The sequence below is a fragment of the Lethenteron reissneri genome, chromosome 13, assembly GCF_015708825.2.
Source record: "Lethenteron reissneri isolate LAM-NWPU_2019-01 chromosome 13, ASM1570882v1, whole genome shotgun sequence".
Taxonomy (NCBI): Eukaryota; Metazoa; Chordata; class Hyperoartia; order Petromyzontiformes; family Petromyzontidae; genus Lethenteron; species Lethenteron reissneri.
This window is the reverse complement of record NC_083791.1, coordinates 5,389,262-5,414,177: the sequence shown is the minus strand read 5'-3', so window position 1 is coordinate 5,414,177 and position 24,916 is coordinate 5,389,262. Positions and strand designations below refer to the sequence as shown.

General features: G+C 47.4%; 1 protein-coding gene across 1 annotated transcript; it reads right to left on the bottom strand.

Annotated features, from left to right (window-relative positions):
- Window positions 1-24,915, bottom strand: HMBS (hydroxymethylbilane synthase). The gene is made up of 14 exons (XM_061550899.1): window positions 24,776-24,915; window positions 21,748-21,804; window positions 14,042-14,114; window positions 12,754-12,803; window positions 10,388-10,443; window positions 8,627-8,704; window positions 6,968-7,045; window positions 5,999-6,074; window positions 4,759-4,872; window positions 3,949-3,987; window positions 3,140-3,259; window positions 1,449-1,502; window positions 865-951; window positions 1-251 (listed from the first exon to the last, which is right to left on the bottom strand). The coding sequence occupies exons 1-14, from the start codon at window positions 24,791-24,793 to the stop codon at window positions 72-74; spliced, it is 1,080 nt and encodes a 359-aa protein (XP_061406883.1). The 5' UTR covers window positions 24,794-24,915; the 3' UTR covers window positions 1-71.
- Window position 24,916: the final 1 nt, after the last annotated feature.

Below are 24,916 nucleotides of genomic sequence, written 5' to 3'. Positions count from 1 at the left end.
TGGAGGGTGGGGGGGAGGGGGGGGGCAGCCATGTCTGACGCCACCCGTTGTCGCCGCTGTCGTCGTCCTCGTCAGCGCTCGTCGTTGAGTCTCCGCGCCGTCGACAGAATCTCCTGGGCGCCGCGCGACAGCAGCTCCTCGGCCAGGCGGAGGCCCAGGCCCTCGGCCGCCACCATGTCACCCGGCGCCACGCTGCCGTGAGCCGCCACGCCCACGTGCTGCGCAGGGGTGGCGGTGCTGCCCTGCCCGGGCTGCGCAAAGGGAGACGCGCGGCGGCACCGTGAAGCTCTGTCCACCGCAAGAACTGTGCAAGGCGTGTCAATAACTCTGCCCGAAAAAAAATCCGCAAGAGGTGACGTTACCGCCAATAGAGAAGGGTCATTGCCCAAGATATCACCCATTGTATAGATTTTCTTCAAGGGCAGTGTTGTTGAAAATTGAAATTTTTGTTGTTGGTTATTGTGCTTGTGCGCCACTGCCAATGCGGTATCATGAAACTTTTTTTTTTACTTCCCTGTAATAGCAAGTGCTGTTTTACATGTACAGCCCTGTCTGTCAAACCACACTGTGCGTTTCGTGGGGGTTATCGGACTACCCTTCACCGCACCAGTCGGTGCTGGTTGGTGAAGGTGGAGTGCATAGACAATGGATTTTGCTGCTCTGCCCCCTTCTGACAACGTAGCCCCACAACGCCCGCTTCATGCAATGGTGGCCACTCATCCAAGCACCCACCATGTATGCAGCAGGCTCCACGCCTGCTTAGCTTCCGATATCTGACGAGTTCCGGCATAATCCGAGAGATTGCTTTATAGGCTATCAGGTGGTGTAGGCCGCATGCGCGCAGGGCTACGCCGTCACGTTTACCTCTTGCGTGGCATTCAAGGACACTTTCTGGGTGTCTTTCAGACAGTCCGCTCCATCCAGACTATACACAGCACCCGTCAAGGTCAGCTGCGGCAAATGGGAAACACACGGAACGTTAGGAACACATAACAGAAACACAAAGCTCATAGGTACGGTTTATCGATGAAGTTCATACGTATATGGTAAAGATACCCCATACATAGCCTTAACAGACTTTGAAGGCTGGCAGGGCACACGAGGGGGTGGGTGGCCAGCACCACACCCGGCCGCCTTTGTCTCCCAATTGGCGATGTTTACACATCGCACCAGGTACTCATTTGAGGCCGAGTCGAACTAAGAAAAGCCCAGGAACAGTTAAGATTGTCATCACTGGTGTTGGCCATGAGTAGGACTTGAAATCAGGTCACCAGGTTTGTAGCACAGCGTGTAAACTACTGTACTCCCGTTATATTTATATATATACACACACGCATTCGGATTAATCCGAAAAATCTGAATACATCAGGAATACACATTTTTAGATAATCAGAAAATTTGTATAATCTGAAAATGTGAATGATGATGGCGATGCGGTCACCACATACCTCTTTCCCCTCCATGCGGCTATGCACAGCGACAGGGACACTGCATCCACCCTCCTGAAAGTCACACAAGCAGCCAGCGTACAGCAGCACACACACACAACAGAGACACACACACAACAGTATATTCATACTCGGCTCCCGTGGGGACAACTGCGTCACATGGTAGATGAGTAATGATCCACCGTACACGTGCGATTTGGTGAGCCGTCACAATTCTATTTTTTTACATATTTTGTGAAACTAATTTTTTTCACAATATCTTTCATGTTGTTTTCCTCTTCTACAGTGTCCCATTTGTACTGTCTGCACTGTGCGTCTTATTTTGTTCCGTCTGTTTTGTCCGAATCGTCTGTTATGCACTTTTTCTGGAGCTATGCACTTTTAAATCGGGATTGAAAAAAATAATTTCCTGCTGCTTTTTGTGTTTAGTTTGTTGTCCTTCCCTTGGACCTGATGAGCACGGTTGGCTACGTACCGTGTGAATGAAGATCAACATACATGCATACATCTGTTAAATCCGTAATGTTTGTTTCATCTGCATTGTCAGTCTCGTTGGTATTGTCGATCTCGCCTATATGGACGGAATCTCACTTCAGACTGCAGGTGCTCTCTGTCTCGTTTGTACCATTTTCTCTCTACTGTCATACAGTATTTGTGACCTGGTCTACATCATCTCGGCTGTCTGTTTTGTTTGTATTGTCTCGTTCGTGCATCTGTCCCGTTGATTATGATCAATGGCACGAAAGAGAAACGTTCATGAATTCCGAATGACAAAAAATAACGATGCCTATACACGCACTGTACCTGCGTGTCACATGAGCAATAAAGGGGACGTCGGAAATGAGCAGTTCATGCGGCTGATAAATAACAGCAAACCCGGCAATTTAACCAAAGGCAGAGGACGGCATGGACAGTGATGAGCCTCAAGTTGCTTAGCCCCAGGGCTTCTCCCAGGCAGATGGGCTCCGATATTGGCACAGGACTTTAACCACTGCGAAATGTGAGCTGCTTAACCATCGCCGATTATAATCGTCGTCCCAAATTGCACGCTGTCAAACCGCAGGTGAAACACGCTTCACCATTAGCTGTGTTCTGCAAAGGAAATGACACGGAGCAAGGCGCAATTTAGTAGCACCAACACCACTTATGTGCACATGAAAACATTATCATTATTATTATTATTCAACTGCACTTTTGGTATATTATTACGTACTGTTACTTTGCTTATAGTAAAGCTCAAAATTCAACATCAACTCACAACATTGATATTTAGAAATCACCGGATTCTCAAGTGCAGAGAGTTGATGGTTCCGCACTTCATTTGAGAGGGAGAAAAAAATATATATAAATTTAAGCATCATGCGACAAACGTTGCTTTGATGTGGCAGGGCAGGTGGAAAAGTGCTGTCTCCTACTGCGTGGACCAGAGGTCACTCGAAAGAATCTCAGATGCAGCTCTCCGATATCCGCTTCCTTTCCCGAACCACGAAGGCCGTTCCCTTAACCACAAGGGGGTTGCGTGGCGCTGGGTGAGATTTGTGGTCTGGCGACACGATGCCGATAGCACGATCGGGGATAAAACTGCAGTTAAAAAAATAATCGAAAACTATTTTCAAAGAAGCGAACGAGAAAATATCGGTGGCTTTGGCTCGCGGCACGGCAAGGATGACGACGACGACGGCGGCGCGCACCAGCGTCCTGAGGAAGGCGCGCTCGGCAACGCAGCGCAGCACGGTGTCGCGGTGGTGCAGGAACGACAGCAGCTCCAGGACGTGCCGGTCCTCGGCACGAACCTCCACCGCCAGCGCTCCCTGCGCAGGCAACGCAGCGGAGATCAACGGCCGCTCCCGACTCTCGCCATCGTCGTAATCGTCATTATCATCGCCAGCGCTGCTGTATTAGCGCCGTTACATCGGTTGACCGCTTATTCGCCACACGCATAGTGGAGGCGAGGTTGCAGTAAAGACCTCGTATTTCATTGATGACTGAACATCCACCGCTGCATGAAGGCCTTCTTACACCGTGTCGGTGATGCGGGGTTGTTTGAACATAATTGACCACATTTTTCAGTGCGGGTAGGTGGATTACAAGATGAGGCCCGGGACCAGTTCATTATATTGCTTGCCAATGATGTTAACCGTTGCACCGCTTAAAGTTTACTACTCCCATTGAATTGTTACGCCCGTTACAATTCTACTGAAAAGATAATTACAACTCAATTAAGGACGTGTCGCTTGTAACTAAATTATAAATTGCAACTTGCTGGCATTAATCTAATGGCTGTGTGCCATCATTGCCCCACTTTCACATGCATCAACGAGGGCATTGAAACATCAATACTCATTTAATATTCATTCCACACCTCCCATGCAGTAACATCTCGAGGTGGCACAACAAAAGGGGTTATCCGAGTTCATTATTGGTCAGTAAAAAAAAAGCGGCAATTTATTGCCATCAATCCAGTCTGTGCGCACAACACGCGTGAAAGAGCCGCACTCACCTGTCCCACGGCATAGAGACACACACCCGGGTCGATTATCTGCAAGGAAACACCGACATACATCAGCAACCGCAACGAGACCGATTGACGCGTGCGCAATATGCATTGCCCATAAGAGGTTTTTTTGGGGTTATATTGCGTAAATGTCTTTAAACCCGCCAATTAGTAACGAGTTCAGCACACCGGTGTGTTGGAGAGCAAAACAATTTCTGGTAATCACAACCAGCCACATCAGGCGACAAGAGAGAAATGTGGAGAAAGCCCTCTAGCTTCAGTCTAAACGGTCTAAAATATAACGTTTTGCAACTCCGATTAGGAAGGTTGGTGTGCGAAAGAAGTTCCAACATACGTACATATATACGATGTGCATGTACACTTAAGATTGTTACCCACAACGCAGACGATTGGCTACATTTTACTTGGAACATTCACTTTTAAAACCTACTAAAAAATAATGTCACTTTACCAGGTAAGGCCCACTGAGCTATACAGCTCTTTTTCAGAAGCGACCTGGTCACAAATCATAGCTCAACGAAGTGGCTATTCACGTTGAAATATATAGCGGCAAAATACCCGAAACGCCCGATTCTAAACGTGGAGGGAGAAAACGGAGGATCCGGATAAAAACGTAGTGGAATTTTCCAGTGGCCAAATACTCTTAATAGACTGCGCGCAGTGCTGACCACACAGCCTTTCTCGGCCTTCATCGCCACTCTCCAACAGCACCTGCCCCCCCCACCCCCACAACGGCCTTGCACAAATTACACGGTCGGGGGGCGGGCGGGGGGGATATTTGTCCGTCCCACTCACCTGGCTGATGCGATCGTCCCAGCCCATGCGCGAGAGCCCTGCGGCCGCGAGCACGAGGGCGCTGTACTCCCCCAGCTCGTCCAGCTTTCGCAGGCGCGTGTTCAGGTTTCCGCGCTGCGTCGGCCGTCAAGGGGAAAGCCTCGGTCAACGGAATCGCAAAGCACGACGGGAAAATTTCGATTTAAAGCTTCTTTCGTGACTGCAGGGATTTCATCTTCTTGGTTCTTTCGGTAAAGTCACGTAGAAGAAAAATAATAAAATAATAAAAATAAAACATGATAAAATAATTCTCACGACATTTCGGCCACAACGCAAGCAGCCGTCCTCAGGTGAAGGAGGACGGCTGCTTGCGGCTGCTTGCGTTGTGGCCGAAACGTCGTGAGAATTATTTTATTATGTTTTATTTTTACTATTTTATTATTTTCCTTCTACATGACTTTACCGAAAGAACCAAGAACACGACGGGAAACTTGGCCGTGTCCGTTGTCGAGTCGGCGCGTCGGTGGCAGCGCTCGCTTGACTTAACTTTGTCGTATATATTTACACACAAAGCGCGTGCCACAAAATGAACCAAACAAGACCTCGCTGATCTCATCAAGGAGCATAAAGCATCACGCCAACGCCGGTCATCCTCGCAGCAGCGACTTTTGGCTAGCCATTGAACAAAGTCGGTCAGCACATCGCGTAATGATAAAAGTATTCACACTGCCAAGTGTGCGCGCGCGTGTCATTTCACGAGTGGGGAGCGGTCGTGTAGCGGTTAGCGCTACGAACCCGGCGACCCGAGTTAGATTCCCGCTCACGGCCAACACAAGTGACGATTACCTGAACCGGCCCTGGGCCTCCCTTAGGTTGACGCAGCCTCAAATGAGTATCTGGTGAGATGTGTAAACACCGCTGGGCGTGGTGCTGGCCACCCACCCCCGAGTGTGCCGTTACTGGCCTTCATAGGTGCTCGCTATCAACACTTGCCCTTTACAGTCTGTTAAGGCTTTATGGGAAGTGTCTTTTTGTTTTATTTTATTAACCTAGGTCTATCTGGTACGTAAATATAATTATTGAACAAATTATACTTTTACACGCTGTACATCAACGTTCAAACCATAATGGCATTCCAATAATTGCCGCACCAGCAATGCTCTTACCCCTGCCATTCCTTTCCGCTGCTGTCACTGCCTCAACTACTGCCGCCGCCGTAAGTGCGGCGGATGACAACGCTGACGCGGAAAGTCAAGGATACGACATCTTTGAAGGCCAGTTGAGGGAAATTCCTCTTCAGCTGGGCTGCACGACGCAGGGAGCTGGTGCCAATCACACTGCACACACACAACACACACACAACACAAGCGGCACACACACACAACACAAGCAGCACCAGTGTCAGTACAAGGGCACACACACACACACAAAACAAAGATCCCTTATAGCCTTCACAGATTGTTGGGGCAAGTGCTGTTAGCGAGCAGTTATGGCAGCACACGAGGGAGTGGGTGGCCAGCACCATGCCCCGCCGTCTTCTTCTCCCTAGTGACAATGTCGCATATCGACACCGGGTACTCTAATATTAGAGGCTTCGTCAACCTAGGGGAGGCCCAGGACCGTTGTTCAGATAATCGCTATCACTGGTGTAGAGGCTGTGAGAGGGAATCGAACTCGGGTCACCGGATTCGTAGGGCAGCCGCTACACTACCGCGCACACACACAAGTACACACACACACATATGGATACGAAGTGTGGAAACATCATCATCGTGGAGACAAAGGTGGCTCGAAGTGCTGCTATAATTGTGTATATGGAGAATCTTAGCCTTTGTGAAGAGGGTGTAAACATTGGCACTGGGGAGGAAGAGGCGGCCGGACGTGGCGTTGGCTCTCGTGCGCCATGCCGACCGTGAAAGTGACTCAATAACACGACTTGCCCAAACACCCTGTTAAGGCCATACGGGGAATCTGTGTGAGTGCGAGCGAGTACACGTGGCGGTGTTGTGTGTTGTGTTTAACAGGTGTGGGCGTGCACCTCTTCTTCTTGGTTCTTTCGGTAAAGTCACGTAGAAGGGAAATAATAAAATAATATAAAAGTTTTTTATATTTATATTATTTTATTATTTCCCTTCTAAAGATTTTTTTTGTTTATATTATTTTATTATTTCCCTTCTACGTGACTTTACCGAAAGAACCAAGAATATGAATCCCTAAATCAAAAGTGCACCTCTTGTCGGGGAGGCTTTCCAGCGTGTGTCCGGCGAGCTGTGGCGCCAGCACCAGGGCATCCTGGGGATTCTCACGCCTGCGCAGGGCAAGGAGCGAGCGGGGGGGGGGCGGGGGGGCGAGATGCGGGACAACGCAGGGGCATTGATAGGTGGGGGTGCAGTGTGATGCGCTTGTGGCAACGAGGGTTAGTCCAGCGGTCGGCAACCCACGGCTGCAGAGCTTCGTGACGTTATTCGCATGGCATTGCGGCTATTAAAATATATTTTTTACCGAATAAAAAAAAATGGCTCCGCTTCAAATGTTGGTTTGCCGACCCCTGGATTAGCGGATCACCCACATTGACGAAACACCCTCGATCACATCAACGTCGAGGTCGCCGTCTTCTGGCTTGCCAGGGTATTGCAGTACAACTAGAATATTAAACAAAACATTTTATTGGCATTTTATTTTACCAGGTAAGGCCCACTGAGCTATATAGCTCTTTTTCAGAAGTGACCGGGCCATCACAAATGATAGCTCAACGAAGTGGACTATCACGTGGACTATCACGTGGACATTTATAGCAGCCAAATACTCGCATGTCTCTAAATGTGGAAGGAAAAACCAGGGGACCCGGAGAAAAAAATCACATGACCACGGGGAGAACATGCAAACTCCAAATATACAGGCATAAGAGTCGGGATCGAACCCACGGCCTCCTGTATACCAGGCAAGGCAGTTAACATCTTGCCATCGTAGATGAATTTCCATCAGCAAGTGGATGAACTCATGTATGGGGATTGTGTTATTTCCCTCGCCCCGCCTTCCCCACTGCACATGTAGATTTTCTCTAGGTGCTAACGAATCCCTCCGACATCCACAAACACTCATGAATGGAGAAACAAAGAAGAGGCTTTACTCCTTCTGGCAATAACACAGGAGGTGTCAAGATGTTCTTACACCACATAGACACCCTATCGCAATGCATCAAATCTGCATCAACCATACATCATGCTTGTGGTAAAACATGCATAAGGTATTCCAACGGTTTTAAGGTAATTTTGGGGTGCCGATTCCAAATCTGGTTTTTGTCTATCACATCAGGTTTTTGAAATATCAAATATTGCATTTTCAATAAAAACTGCGAAGAAAAATATTAAATAAATGTGGATATCTACATAAAATGATCTTCTAAACACACTATCCTAAAAATACAGCACCATATTTTAACACTAAAGCAGTCACTGACTTGCAAGAACTTGCAATCATAAGTGAGTTAATTTCGGGTAAAATCAATGAAAATGGGGTATGCCGATAGCATAAAATGAGATGTGATAGAGCAAATCTGAGATCAGATTTGGAATCAGCACCCTGAAATTAGTCTAAAACAGCTGCAAAAGTCCAGGCCAGAAAAAAATGTTTTGTTGTTGTTGTTGACCAGTGTAATGGTATGCATTGTCCTTGAAACGAATTGGCCTACACCAGAGACAGCCTCCTTCATGGCATTGTCTCTGCACCAGTGGAAGACCAGAGAACGCCATAAGGTGAACAGCAGAAAGGCGATGCAAATATGAAAGCAATGTTGAGCAATTGTGTACATCGGATAAGAGAAGCAGAGAAGGAGGGAGTATGAGGAACAGAAGAGGAGCATTCTTGGCCGTAAGGGGGTGGCACGTACTGGAGAATAGCCCCGACGGTGAATCCGGGCGGCAGCGTGGTGGGGAGGTCCTTGAGCGAGTGCACCACCAGGTCAACCCTGCAGGCAGAGGCGGCAGCGGTAGCAGCACCTCCGATTAGAACGGTTGACCAAGTAGGGTGAAAAATAAGCTCAACGTACGCACAACAATCACACCGCACACTCGTAGAGCCAGCAGCAGCACTCAATACCTCTCCAGGAAAACTGCACGTGGAGTCACGATGGATTTAATACGTCGGCAGCAGCGAGGAGACGTCGTTACGAGTAATTTTATTAAGAGAGCGACAGCTCTCTACATTCTACTCACCGCAGGGAACTGTAGCTACATGACCGCACTCGATGACAACTGGCGCCGAACTATGGCAGAGGCCCTCCGGCATGGTCTAGTGGGAGCCTCTGTACGCCTTCAGGTCAGGAGACGTACCGATAGAGTAGAGAAGTGATCTCCCCAAGGTTTGAACACAAAATATTTAATATTTTCTCTTTTCTTGTTATGCTCCATCATCAGCCAAATGATAAAAACACTTTGCAACTGACAACAAAAATGACCGAAATGTCAATCCACTGCTGAGTGAAGGCCTTCCCACGACATCCATCGCTCACGGGGATTCTTTGACCATACTTCACCACACTGGTCAGGAGAGAGTTGGTGAAGGGAGCCAGCCAAGGACTGGCTTAGATGTCACTTGACAAATGTTAGCGGAGGTAGGGAATTGAACTCAGGTCGTCGGGTTCGTAGCACCGTGAGGTAACCACTCCAACACCACTCCATCCCATTCACAAGTCTCAAAATATTTTACTTAGTTCTGTCAGGACCACATTTGGCAGAGCATGCGCGATGATACATTGCGAGTTGTTTCTATGGATAACACTTGCTTTCGGCGCAAGCCTGCGACAATGTAAATAGTAATGTTTGGGTCACATTAACCTCTGTCTCCGAAACGCTTTGTTTACTCTGCAAATGCCCCGTTTTGGCAAAAAGGTCCGTCCTCAATTGTTAGCGCCTCGTAGCAAATTCATAACGAGGCACCCATTGTACAGTACAAGCACAGGGCCATCACATCACATATTAATCTAATACATTTTATATTTATTTATTATTCCCTTCAACATCAACCCAATAACGTTTCATCATTTGTAATCGACAATAACATTCACAATCCTTTCATCAATCCACCGCTGATTGAGGGCCTCCCCATGCCACGTGGTGCGGCTAACACCACGCCCGGCTGCACCTACGATGAGCCGGGTTGGCTACGTACGGTGCAAAAGAATGTCAACGTACACACACGTGGGTTATCGGGGTTAAGTGACCATACCGTGACCACGCTGGTCAGTGTGGGTTGGTGCAAACTAGTTGTTACAGTGTAACAACTAGGTTTGCTGCCCTGCCCTCTGCTGAAAATTAAGATAGCGCACCACCCTTCCCCCCTGCCCGCGTGAACACTACGGACGAAGCACATAACCAGGTCAACGGGAAGAGGCTTTCTTGGAGCAGCAACTGAAAGCTTCGCCGTGCTGCAATTACAGAGTCCACTCTGGATGGGTGGGTGACCGACAGAAGCCCAGAACGGTAAGTAAAAACGTTAAATGAGAGTGGTGAGCGCAGTTAGTGAGAGTGGTGAGAGTGTTAAGTGAGAGTTGTAAGTGAGAGTGGTGACAGTAGTAATTGAGAGTGTTAAGTGAGAGTTGTGAGAGCGTTAAGCGAGAGCGGTAGGCGAGTGTTAAGTGGACACCACTCACTCGTTCTTTTCCAGCGCTTTCTCCAGCTCCTTGGTGAAGAGGCTCTTCTCTCCGATCTGAGCAAAACACAACGGGGAGGGGGGGGGGCCCCAACAAGCACGTGTCAGCAACAGACTCGCAGTTGGCATCTCCCGCCCCCCCCTTCCTCCTCAAAGGTCACGGATACACCTCGCCGACCTTGTTAAGGAACATAAACCAACATCAGGCAAGCTACAGTTATCCTCGCAGTAGCGGCTTTTGGCTAGCCGTCGAACAAAAACGGTCACTGCACCGCGCGCTTTCGGATGCGCTTCTGCGGCCGTCTGGAATGATCTTCCTTCCGATATTAGGAAGCCACTGGAGCTATGGACTTTCAAATCATGTTGATTGACACATTTTTTTTTAACTGCTTTTTGTGTTTAGTTTTTTGTCCTTCCCCGCCACCTCCAAATTGGCACGGTTGGCTATGTATGGTGAGACAGAAGTTTAACATACATACAAGTGGCTTTTTGAAAGGTCGCAAGATACAAAACAAGCTTTCGGAGGGAATTAATGAGGATAAAAGTGGAGGTGGGGTGTTTGGAAGAGTAGTTAGCACAGTGCACACACTGTGAACCCAGTTTCCCGAGTTTGATTCCTGGCCACGGCTAACATCAGTGCTGAAAGAAAATATTAACCGGCGCTAAGCCTCCCCTGACAACAACCCGCACTGACCAGCGAGATGAAGTATGATGAACGATACTAACCTTTTTTTCATCTTAAGAGGGAAAGCCGACGGAGCTATATAACTCTTTTTCAGAAGCGACTTGGCCACAAATGACAGCTCAACAAAAAGTGGCCCATCATCACGTGGAAATGTTACATCGAACAACCCTCCACAACCAGCTCAACATTTTGGAGGCCTTCATCCAGCAGTGTCACTATTTCATTCCTAAAGCGAAGCGATTAACACGCTTGCGCAACTGAACGCAGGTTTACGTTACATAAGAGGCACCAGCGGCACTGTCGTTTCGTTCTTGGATGTCGCTTTACGAGCCCCGAGGGAGGATGGCGACACTTCACAAAAAACGGCCGCCGCTACCACCGCCCCCCCCCCCCCCCGTTCCCTGGCTCGCCACGGGCACGGCGCCCCCGCGCTTGCCCGAGTTCCCTGTCCCGCCACGAGGCTCCACTCGGGAACAGCCGCCGTCCAGCATTGCCCAACGGGACGAGGGACTATCTCGAATCTGCCGATCGATAAGCCGCACCCCGCACCCACGCGGCCGCGACGGCGGTGAGATGGCGAGATCGCTCAAGCGAGCGGCGCACAAAGCACACTGCAGCTGGAGGGCACGAACGAGATTGTACTCACACCTTCACAGTAACATAATACTAAATTACATGCGCGTCTGTGGTGGAAAATATTAATTATTTAGCTTATATAAAGCAGCCAGTGCTTATTGTAAGGGTATTTTTCTTGTCTTTTTCACCAATGCCTTTCCGATCACGTTCGCATCATCATGCCACAAGACGAAGCGTTCGTTGGGATCTCTCACAGAGCAGTGCAACCCCTTTGTGATCGAGAGCGGCCCTCGGAAGGGGATATCACAGAGTTACTGCTGAAAATCCCTTCAAGCAACCTCCGGGTGACACATTAGAGAGCAGTGCTTTCCCACCTGACATTTTTAAGTTATTAGGAGGTGGAATGTAGCCAACATAAGTGCAGAAGCAAACTTTAATTGAAAGTTGTTTTAGTGCAGCGAATGGAAACCGAGCTGAGACCACCAACTTTACACCAGAAGACCCTGGTTTATTCAGAGGCGGATGCCGCCCGGATTAAAAGCCGGGCTCTCAGCGGTGCCAAGCTCAGCACTCGGATCGCTGAACCCCATGACCACCTCATTAATGGTTAGTTAACCCTTTCCTGTTCCGATGACGTATATGCAAGTCATCGGTTTTTCTTTCTATTCGGAATAAAAACTTTATAGGTTCGTCTTCTGACCTGAAGGCGTACCGAGGATCCCACAAGGTCAAGCGGGAGGGCGTGTCGTGCAATTTGGCACCAGCGATCATAGTGCGCGGTCGTGTCACTACAGTTCTCTGCGGTGAGTACAGTAATATATCTTTAAAAACAACGGTGCTACGCCTCTCTAAATAAAATCAACCCTGAACCGCTTGCGCTTTTCGAGATTCAGCGGTGAACGGGAAACCCCGCCAACTTGCAGCCATCTCGGAACGGGAAAGGGTTAAGAGGACAGTCCTGTGGGTGAACACTTGTTTCGTATGTCCAACATCTTAAGGACATGGGGATTGGCACGAGAATGCCGTTTTCTCACACAACGTCTTTAAACGCTGGAGGCGAGCGCGCCGGCCGTGAACGCGGCCGAGTGGCGGTGGAAAAGCCCTACCTTGGAGAGGGCCACATCCAGTATCTGGTCCCCCGTGGTCGTCATCGCAACTGCAAAGACACGCGCGCCCCGATTTGCCACCCGTCGCGCCAACACTCGAAACGTTCAGCCTTCAGCAGAGGTGACACAGACCTTCTCCTCCAGCCCCCCCCACCCCCCATCGCCGCTTGAAGTGCCTATGTAAGTGGGACAAGAGAGGCCCAGTTCCTCCTCTCTCTATCCCAGCCAAATGAGCGCTGTGTTCGGCCTTTTGCCCGTGGAATTTCTGTGCCCCCTTCCATTGTTATTGTTCACGCTCTGGAGAGCCCACTCTAAGGGGGGGGGGGCCCTAGGTGGCGTGAGCTTGCAATCAGAATGGGTTTGTTGTAACTTTACTGTTGTAATGATAACAAAACGTGTGCTGCTGGAATTTTTCACACCGAACTTTTGATAATGTACAATAAATGCATGGACTCCTTCGTGAACTACACGTGTTATTGGTCAAATAATAAACGCATGCTTAAGCTTATAATTAGGAGTTTAATGTTTCACCCTCTACCAGAGCGGTTTAATAATGTCACGATTTCATTCAATGGCAGCATCTCCAATGGCTGAAGTGATCAAGTCAACCCATTACATACAACATATATGATTTAAAAAACAACGATTTTTACACGTGCAATTTAATGCACATATCATGAGATTAGGAATCTGTATTAATCGATTAATTATTCCACACCTAATTAAAATACAGGGGGCTACAAAAACCAGGGCTCAGTGTATGTCTCCACTAAGCCAGTGTATGCATGTAGAACTTCTTTCGCACCATGCGAAACCAACCGTGCTTAGGGAATGTGATTTCATTTGATCCGATCCTCAACGCTGTCACGTAATATCTATACAGAATTATCAAGGTGCACCAGACTAAAAACTAAACTATATTTATTTTACCAGGTAAAGCCAACTGAAATATAAGGCTCTTTTTCAGAAGCAACCTGGCCAAAAATGATAGCTCAATGAAGTGGCTTATCACGTGAAAATGTATAACAGCCAAATACTCTAATCGCATGTTGATTCAAAATGTGGATGAAAAAAACGGAGGACCCGGAGAAAAATCCACGTGACCACAGGGATAACACGCAAATTCCACATATACATGCGTCAGGGTCGGGATCGAACCCACGACCTCCTGTATACCTGGCGAGATAGTTAACATCTCACCACCGTGGCGCCCTTTCTGTGAAGTGGATATGAAAGGCTGTGGGATGTCATTTACCAGTCGGCCACTCGGAACACAGCCAGGACTTACCGATCTCAAATGTGATGAGAGGGTATTGGGCTTGTAGTAACGCCACCACGCTGTCAGTCTGGATCCGAGCCAACTGCGTGCACACACAGCGGTACGGGCCCACACACGCAGAGGCACACGCACACACATTTAGACACATATGCATGCACACAAAAGACAAAACATTTAACAGACTGTTGGGGGAAGCGCTGTTAGCGAGCACCCATTAAGGCAGGCAGGGCACACAAGGGGGTGGGTGGCCAGCACCACGGCCGGCCGCCTTTGTCTTCCTCGTGCCGATGTTTACACACCACACCAGGAACTCATCTGAGGCCGAGTCGACCTAGGGGAGACCCAGAACTGGTTCACGTACATGCATATGCCTGTACATGTGCATGCACACACACGTGTAACCAAAGGCAAGCACAGCCCAGCAAACAGTACCATATGCAGTTCAACACACTGTATGTAGAACTTCTTTCGCATCGTATGTAGCGGTGCGGGGAAGAACTACAAAATAAACACAAAAAGCAGTTCTAAAAAGAACGAGTTTTCAATCTAGATTTAATCGTGCAAAAAGTGCATAAGACGACGTGGAAAACACGAGCACTCGCTACCATGTCACCACAAAACACGTAAACAATCACAGGGATGTGAAGCTCGCGGTGAATGGTTAATGAACAAAGTTTAAAACTTGAATTTTATCAGCACAAACACTCTGTGAAGGTGAACAAAACAACTTGTGTAATCAGTGAGATTAAAATAAAAATGACAAGAGGTGACCAGGTGACTTAGGAAGTTGTCATTTCCGTGATCCTGGGCTCGAGTGCAGGCAGATGATCATGATTAAACAGAGTTCTCAAGTGTGACGAGTCGATGGCTTCAGTCAGGTTCACCAACGACTGCACAAAACACCATCACTTGAAAATTTGGCTCCGCGCTCGATTTGGCTATATACCAGCTCGGGAAATAAAAAAAGATATTGGTGTGACTGTCAGGTGACGAACATTACTCGGGGAAGGTACCGCAGAGGCAGCTCCGTGAAATTGGCTTCGATTGGACGTTCTCTAACATGGGGGGTTGCAATGTTCCAAAATAGGCTCCAAATGGATATAATGTACAGAGAGAACACATGGCATGATGCAGAGAGCACAATGGGGATGAGATTGAGGAACTTTATACAGTAAACCCTTGTTATTTCGATACATATGGGGCTCTGGCCTTGCCAAATTATCCAAAATTCCAAACACTCTACAATGGTACTCCCCCAGTGCCTCCTGCCTCAATAAAAATAAAATTTCCAAATTTGTTTTCCAAAACTCTTTACACATCAAACGCATTGACACACCTGCATCAATTATATTTTTAAATCCTTTATATTAAGTTCGCATGCTTGCTTGCGTGCTTGCGTGCTTGCTTGCTTGCTTACGACCGTGCAAATCTTTCGGTCGTTTTTTAACCCACTTCCCGTGATCCAATCGAGCTGACATTTTCCACACAGACTCGTTGTGCCAGACAATTAATGTTCGTGAAAAAAAAATTCCCAAAATTTTACACTTTTTAGGCAAAAAAAAATGATTTTACATATATTCAAATATAACTCATTCATCGCTTTGGCTGAACGTCACAGTATAAGAGCCCAGAGCGTAACCCCTCCACAGGCCGTGGCAGAGTAGCGCAGTTGGTAGCGCCCTCGCTTCCCATGCCAAAGGTCGCGGGATCGATCCCCTCGTCCTCCACAGGCGAATATATTTTTAAATCCTTTATATTAAGTTCGCTGCCACGCATATAAAGGATTTATAGTGAAAAACTTTGTTTTTACGGGTTATACTTATTAAAAAATGTGGAATTGTCTCACAGACTAAAGAATTTATACTTCAGTCCCTTTCTATTACTTCTTCATGTAGGTGAAGATGACATTTCTCTGAGAGGGTTGGGCTTGCACAGAGCGCATAAACAAGGTAAAGTCCAAAGCGACACGTCTGCTCTAACGATCACCACGCACGCAGCCACCAGACCAAGACATTGTCCTGGTCGTGGTGTGTGGCGTCGCTTCACGTTTATGCCGAAATTGGACTATTCGGTACGGCAATTCGGCTCATGGCGAGTTAATCTATATATATAAAATCGTTCATGTCTGTGTGTCTGTGTGTGTGTGTGTGGACTGCACTTTCATTGGACGGCGGTTGCCCCTGGCAACGGCTAGCCACGCCTTCGCCGCTTTCATTGGACGGCGGTTGCCCCTGGCAACGAGTAGCAACTTTTCTCCGCGGGGTGGACGCCATTTTTAATAGCGCGGGGGGGGGGGGGACCGGCACCCGTACCCAGCGTTCGCCGGGTGGGAAAATCAGGCAAGGCGGGAGGCTCTGCACGGTGCTAGGCCTCGACACCCAACACGCCACTCTGAGGTAAATTCATACAAATTTCACGTCCTCTACAGAGTGGCGAGGGAGGCAGAGTGGCGAGGGAGGCAGAGTGGCGAGGGAGGGACTCAGCCTCAAAACGAGTAACTGGTGTGGCGTATTAACATCGCCACTGGGGAGACAAAGGCGGCCGGGCGTGGTGGATACAAGTCCCGGGCAAAGCCGGGTCATGACTATGTGTGTATGTGTTTATGTGTATGTCTGTGTGTCTGTATATATGTGTGTATGTATGTGTCTGTATGTGTTTGTGTGTATGTATGTGTCTGTATGTATGTGTGTGTGTATTGTGTATGTGTTTGTGTGTATGTATGTGTGTGTTTGTATGTATGTGTATGTTTGTGTGTATGCATGTGTGTGTATGTGTTTGTGTGTATGTGCGGTTATGTATGTGTGTGTATGTGTGTGTCTGCAGCAAGCGCGTGTATGTGTACCTATGGACGCGCGCGCGTGTGTTGTGTAGGGGGAACGGTAGTGTAGTGCTTAGCGTACTGCCTGTGTCTATGTGTGTGTGTGTGTGTCTGTGTGTGTGTGTCTGTGTGTGTGTGTCTGTGTGTGTGTGTCTGTGTGTGTGTGTCTGTGTGTGTGCGTGTGTGGTGTGTAGGAGGAACGGTAGTGTAGTGCTTAGCGTGCTGCCTGTGTGTGTCTGTGTGTGTGTGTGTCTGTGTGTGTGTGTCTGTGTGTGTGTGTCTGTGTGTGTGTCTGTGTGTGTGTCTGTGTGTGTGCGTGTGTGGTGTGTGGGGAGCGGTAGTGTAGTGGTTAGCGTGCTGTCTGTGTGTCTGTGTGTGTGTGTCTGTCTGTGTGTGTGTTCTGTGTGTGTGTCTGCGTGTGTGGTGTGTGGGGAGCGGTAGTGTAGTGGTTAGCGTGCTGTCTTTGTGTCTGTCTGTGTCTGTCTGTGTGTTTCTGCGTGTGTCTGTGTGTGTGTGCGTCTGTGTGTGTGAGGAGCGGTGGGTGTAGTGGTTAACGCTACGCTGCGCTACCAACCCGGCGAACCGAGTTAGATTCCCGCTCATGGCCACCACCGATCAAGATTATTTGAACCTCACATAGGTCGACTCAGCCTCAAACGAGTAACTGGTGTGGCGTATTAACATCGCCACTGGGGAGACAAAGGCGGCCGGCCGTGGTGGATACAAGTCCCGGGCGAAGCCGGGTAGTACAGCTAGTCTATATATATAAAATCGTTCATGTCTGTGTGTCTGTGTGGACTGCACTTTCATTGGACGGCGGTTGCCCCTGGCAACGGCTAGCCACGCCTTCGCCGCTTTCATTGGACGGCGGTTGCCCCTGGCAACGAGTAGCAACTTTTCTCCGCGGGGTGGACGCCATTTTTAATAGCGCGGGGGGGGGGGGGGGGACCGGCACCCGTACCCAGCGTTCGCCGGGTGGGAAAATCAGGCAAGGCGGGAGGCTCTGCACGGTGCTAGGCCTCGACACCCAACACGCCACTCTGAGGTAAATGCATACAAATTTCACGTCCTCTACAGAGTGGCGAGGGAGGCAGAGTGGCGAGGGAGGCAGAGTGGCGAGGGAGGGACTCAGCCTCAAAACGAGTAACTGGTGTGGCGTATTAACATCGCCACTGGGGAGACAAAGGCGGCCGGCCGTGGTGGATACAAGTCCCGGGCAAAGCCGGGTCATGACTATGTGTGTATGTGTTTATGTGTATGTCTGTGTGTCTGTATGTATGTGTGTATGTATGTGTCTGTATGTGTTTGTGTGTATGTGCGGTTATGTATGTGTGCGTATGTGTGTGTCTGCAGCAAGCGCGTGTATGTGTACCTATGGACGCGCGCGCGTGTGTTGTGTAGGGAGAACGGTAGTGTAGTGCTTAGCGTACTGCCTGTGTCTATGTGTGTGTGTGTGTGTCTGTGTGTGTGTGTCTGTGTGTGTGTCTGTGTGTGTGTCTGTGTGTGTGTGTCTGTGTGTGTGTGTCTGTGTGTGTGTGTCTGTGTGTGTGTGTCTGTGTGTGTGTGTCTGTGTGTGTGCGTGCGTGGTGTGTAGGAGGAACGGTAGTGTAGTGCTTAGCGTGCTGCCTGTGTGTGTCTATGTGTGTGTGTGTGTCTGTGTGTGTGTGTCTGTGTGTGTGTGTCTGTCTGTGTGTGTGTTCTGTGTGTGTGTCTGCGTGTGTGGTGTGTGGGGAGCGGTAGTGTAGTGGTTAGCGTGCTGTCTTTGTGTCTGTCTGTGTCTGTCTGTGTGTGTCTGCGTGTGTCTGTGTGTGTGTGCGTCTGTGTGTGTGAGGAGCGGTGGGTGTAGTGGTTAACGCTACGCTGCGCTACCAACCCGGCGAACCGAGTTAGATTCCCGCTCATGGCCACCACCGATCAAGATTATTTGAACCTCACATAGGTCGACTCAGCCTCAAACGAGTAACTGGTGTGGCGTATTAACATCGCCACTGGGGAGACAAAGGCGGCCGGCCGTGGTGGATACAAGTCCCGGGCGAAGCCGGGTAGTACAGCTAGTAACATACTGTATACATGCCGAAAGTGCAGCCGTGCCGAATAATCCCCAATTACGAATCTTCAAATACCGAAATAAGAGGTTTTTTTACTGAACATTCCAATTTTTTCAAAATATATATAGCAAGTGAAATCTATTAACGTCAAAATGCCACCGCTCTATTTAAATTGATAAATACATGCTATTTTTTTCACCGAGTCTCCAAATGTATAACTCTACACTGATGTCTACCGTAAACCGTGACATCGCAGAGTGCTTACCAACTTGCATACTGCGCATGACCCATCTAGAAAGAGAACGTAAGATAAACTCCAGACACGTGGTATCGCTCGATCATTAAGAATCAAATCTCAGCGGATTTCATTGAGTTTCTGTCGACCGTTGTTGCAGCCACTGCGGGAGTGGTGTAACGCACCCAATCTAACGGGCAGGGCGAGAGATCACATCTCGAAGGCATTTCATTTGAACAGCCACAGACGTGTGGCAATACACGCGCGCGTTGACCGTTATCAACGTTAGCAAACAATTCGTAGTCGTCTATCTTGAACATCATCATCCACTGTGGTCGCTGTACGCTCAGTGCTTTGACAGCAAAGTTGCATCAATTGGCTTAAACTACTGTGGGGGGGGGGGGGGGGGGGGGGCAGTCGACAGAGGTCGCAATCTGGTACCCGATACCCGTACCCTACCCGATACCCAGCTACCCGTACCCGGCCAGGTACGGGTACAGGTACCCGTTTGCGATCCTGGTGCGGCCAGGTACGGGTACGGGTAGGCCGTGAGTCACTGGTGAGTAACCGTTTGTCACTCATTTCCCAACGTCTTGTCTCTTCTCACAATTCAAGTTCCTAGAATCAACCCACCCGCGCCTGCAACATGGCTTCATCCCAGAGGTCGCAATCGGGTACCCGATACCCGTACCCTACCCGATATCCGGCTACCCGTACCCGGCCGGTATCCGTATCCGTACCCGGCCGGGTACGGGTACCCATTTGCGACCCTGGTGCGGCCGGGTACGGGTAAGGAATCAAAACCCGTTTGCGACCTCTGGCAGTCGATGCATCCAGAGAAACATATGGTACGGTCATCAATATGAAAACTCAACCGGGAATTATATATCAACAAAACGTCGGGACAAGTGTACACAGTTAACTATTGATCAGCAGATTAACTGTGCCTGTGAGAAAAGGTATCAAAATATTAAATATCATATTCCACAATAGTTTTCACCCTTTACACACACACCGCTACTATATTACCCACTCTGAACTCGTGACACTCCGACCAGTTAATTCAAGAAACAATAAAGTCTAGAAGACACATTCTACTTATTCACCCCATGATATGTATGTACAAATGTGCTTGTAGAACTTCATTTAAACATGGTGGCGAGATGTTAACTCCCTCGCCTGCTATACAGGAGGTCGTGGGTTCAAGCCTGATCCCGACGCCTGCTGCTGTATATTTGGAGTTTGCATATTCTCCCCGTGGTCGCGTGGATTTTTCTCCGGGTCCCTCGGTTTTTCCCTCCACGTTTAGAAACACACGTTTAGAGTATTTGGCTGCTATAAATTTCCACGTGGTAAGCCACTTAGTTGAGCAATCATTTGTGGCCAGGTCGCTTATAAAAGAGCTACATAGCTCAGTGGGCCTTACCTGGTAAAAAAAAAAAAGTTTAGTTTATGTTTGCATAATCGGTGTTTTCATTTTATCCTGGAAACCCCTCACACCCCATTCATGAGTATAAGGCTTCTAAAATTTCAGGAATAAATGTTTCTACATCGGAGAATGAATCAATTAATGGACTGTTGGAATCGACCAATCAATAACTTTTCAAGTATTTTTAAAGATCCTGCAATGATGTTTAAATATCGCAAGACGACCTAAAGTGCCATGCCCTCAAACAAAGTTTACATGATTAATAACATAAAAGATTAAGCTGCACTATAATGTTTGGTGAAATGTAACTGTAAGGAAAAAAATACTTGCTCATGTTACCAATATTCATTATTTTAAATACAATTGTTATCAAATAGCGTACTTAAACATTGCCGTATATGAATACGATGTCTTAACATGAGTCTCCACTGACACGTGCTTTTTTTTAAGAATCAGAAGTTTATTTCCCAACTAAAGCCCATTGAGCGAGGAAGATTTTTTTTTAGGGTGACTTGGCCGGCAGACAACATCAGAGCATTCCACAATTAAAGATGTTTTAAAACATAATAATAGCAATTATTTAGTAAAACGGCATTCGCACTTCTTAAACTTTGTGATTTTAATAACAGTCAGTTTAAAACTATTGTACGTTCGTGCAGATCCAGCATGAGCACCTTCACTACCGCTACGAGGTGCTGAAGAAGATTGGGGACGGACGTGCTGACACTTGGGGACGGACGTGCTGACACTTGCTTCAACACCGCAATGCATATTGCCCCATTCAAAATGCTCAGCAAAAAATGATGCACACACCATACTTACTATGACCAAATCGTACTGAATGTGCCTAATCTTGTCGGATCCCAAAAGCTAAGCCGGCATGAGCCTGGTTGCTACTCTGATGGGAGACTGTCTGGGAGTTCAAAGGGTGATCTACACTTGGGCTGCGAGGTGGCCAAAAGGTGGCAGCACAGAAATGGGTGAAATCCATCTGTGTGCAGCTTTGAATGTCATCCCCTCGTCTGCAATGACCCCAGATTTCTTCCCCACGTGAAGCCGAACGCTCATTACAACGTAACTTCGCCAAACTTTTCCCATTGGGCGACCCTCCGAGAAATATAGGCTTAAGATTCATTGAGGCTTTCCGTGCATCGAGGGCATTTAATTCCGTAATTCTTTCCGTACCTGGCTTTTCCGTGTTCCAACTCGCACCACTTGCGGTGGGCGGACATCTCCCGTACTCTGTGAAAGAAAGAAGAGTCGAAGTTAGAGCGGGCTAACTTCTGGACATGCCTTGTGTTGGGTTTTCATCGTCGGTGTTTCACCTGAAAATGCTGGAAGCATTGTTATTGCAGGCAAAAGAAAACAGCAGCAAATGGAGTGCATGTTAAAGTAACAATGTTACACCACCACCACATCCGTGCATCCTCAACCTGTGCACGCCAACAACCACTGAGCCCACCACTCAGAGAAGCAATCAACCGGCTGAGAGGAGATCTCAAGATGTGGGTTATACGTTCAAGAGAGCTGCACAGACCAGAGGACATTAGACACGAGAGCAGCCAAAGAAGCCACAGAAGGATGTTTTTTGTTAAAATGACCATTATGTATTCACATTATGTAGCTATGTGCTGCACAAGATGAAAGGCCAGTGCAGAATGGTTGTGCTCCACACCTTCACCAAGCCACACGGACCAGCATGGTAAAGTATGGCCAAACAATCCACATGACCGACAAAGGCATGGAGAGGCCATCAACAAGCAGTGGAGTGACAAAGGCCTGAACATTATTATTCAGAATTGGAATCTTTATTCAGAATGGTGGAATCCGATGAGCTATGAAGATCTTTACCACAAATGTCCAGTATGATTATGATCATAATCCATATCACGACAGAAATATATATATTAGATGAATGAAGCTCAAACCACAAAATGAATGAACAAAAACAGCTCCCGTGTCAACAGCTAAGCGGGGTTAAAAGTGAGCAAGTATTCTCTTCACGTTACTTTTACTATGACTGTACTGTGAATTTGGTAGTGAAAATCACACATATTCCAGTAAAGTGAAAAAGTCTTGACATAGACATTGTGAGCGATCAAGCCACTTATGTAAATTAAAGTGCTATTAAATGTAGTCATTAGTCATTAGGGTCCGGTCAGTTAGCAGTCAATAAATGGAGAGCAGCGTGGTTTATGGTAAATAACAAATACAATTAACAGCAAAAGCAGCCTCTTAAGAAAATCCCGGTCAAGTTTACAATTTATGGTGAACTTCTTTCGCACCGTACGTAACCAATCGTGCTAACAGTGAACTTATGTATACTGAGCGTGATTAAATTTCACTTAAAAGCCAGCTGCTATTGACACGGCGTGTCCGTACCCTAAGGAATTGTGACTGCAACACTGTCACTTAGACCCGTACCCAACGATACTAAAAGTATTGAATGGTGACTGCATTAATTCTAGATTTGAAGCTTTCGTGACTGCAAGGATTCATACTCTTAGGTTTTGTCGGTAAAGTCACGTAGGTATACATTAGGGTGGGTAGAATAATACATAGTGTAATATTACAATGTATAGTCTAAGGTGGTGTATAGTAATGCAGTATATAATTTAATGTTGGGTTTGTCTATGGCAGTATATAGTATGGGGTAGATCCGTGTGATGTAAGAAAAAGTTTAGCTGGAGGCATATTATATTTTTTGCGACAAAGAATTGTAATGTATGACTTACTGTTAGTAGCTCAGCTTATTGGAGAGTATATTTAGTATATTGATGATATTGATGTACACTATGAGATCTCTTTTACCAGTGGCAAAATATAGTAGTAGGTTTTTACCCTTTTAAACTGGTACAAAACTGACACCTTTATTCAAGGCATCATGTTTGCCACAACACAAGTAGTCAAAAAATCAAACAAAAAGAAGCAACTCTGATGATGATAATAATATGCACTGTCCTTGAAGTTGATTGGTACACACCCGAGACGGCTTTCTTTAGAGCCTAGTCCCCATTGGTGTTGGACCAGATGACACCAGAAGGTGTACAACTCAAACACAGTGCAATATCAGAGTATTGAGAGCTCGGGGTAAGCATTTACACTATGAGATCTCTTTTACCAGTGGCAAAATATAGTTGTGGTTATGGCAAACATGATGCCTTGAATAAAGGTGTCAGTTTTGTACCAGTTTAAAAGGGTAAAAACCTACTGCTATATTTTGAGTGTGACTGCATTACTTTCTTACTGTGGTGCTGTAGTGGATTGTGGCAGTGTTACCGTAGTACATTGAAGGCTATACGGTGCAGGTATTTACCTTTGTAGTACTGTAACAGTGAATACGGTATTACAACTACAGCATTGCATTACAACTATAGTCATGGCTTTATTATTAGACCAATTCCAAACCTTACTGGTTAACCCTTTATAAATCTCAACGTTCATCCTACAAAAACCCAACACATGGGAGAAACACAAACAAATAGACATTTAATCTAGATTTCAAGAAAAAAATTTGCACGGATTTAAACGGCTTATCGATCTGGAAACTCAATTTCACCTTGACCAGAATTCGAGGTCTAACCCCGCGTGGTTTGATGGCTTTGCTGCTACAGTCGTGAACGCAGCACCCACTACAAGCTACGCAGCCACTTCCCCGTGGCCCCCACGTGTCTGGGCAACGCATGCCAATGACCCCATTCCGGTAGTGACTACAGTACACTTAATAGATTTTGATTTAAAGCTTTCGTGACTGCAGGGATTCATCTTCTTGGTTATTTCGGTAAAGTCACGTAGAAGGGATGTAATAAAATAATAAAACATAATAAAATTATTATTATATTATGCATTTATAATAATAATAAAAATAAAACATAATAAAATTATTATGTTTTATTTTTATTATTTTATTACATCCCTTCTACGTGACTTTACCGAAAGAACCAAGAACACTAAATATAGTACCGCATCAATGACTACGACTGCCTGTACCACTACAGCAGTCGACACTGCACACGGTGTACAGCATGTCACTTACACACACCAGCCTTCACGTGTCCTGCACGTGTCCGTGTAAGTGACTTGCAGTACCGTACCGACTACAGCGCTGTCGTAGCAGTAGCAGCGACTGCGTTCGTCAACACAGTACACAGGCTACAACAATAATAGTTGGTTCTGTGGCGAGTGTGTAGACGAAGTCCCACCGCAAACTCACCGCGCCGTTCTCCGCCATCGCCGGCTCGTCCTGCTTGCCCGCGGGGCCTCTCTCTCGTCACCCCCCTCGTGCTCGCCCTTCACACCGCGGCTCGTGGGCTCGCTCGGTTGGACACGACGGCGGCGGCTGAAGGACGGCGAA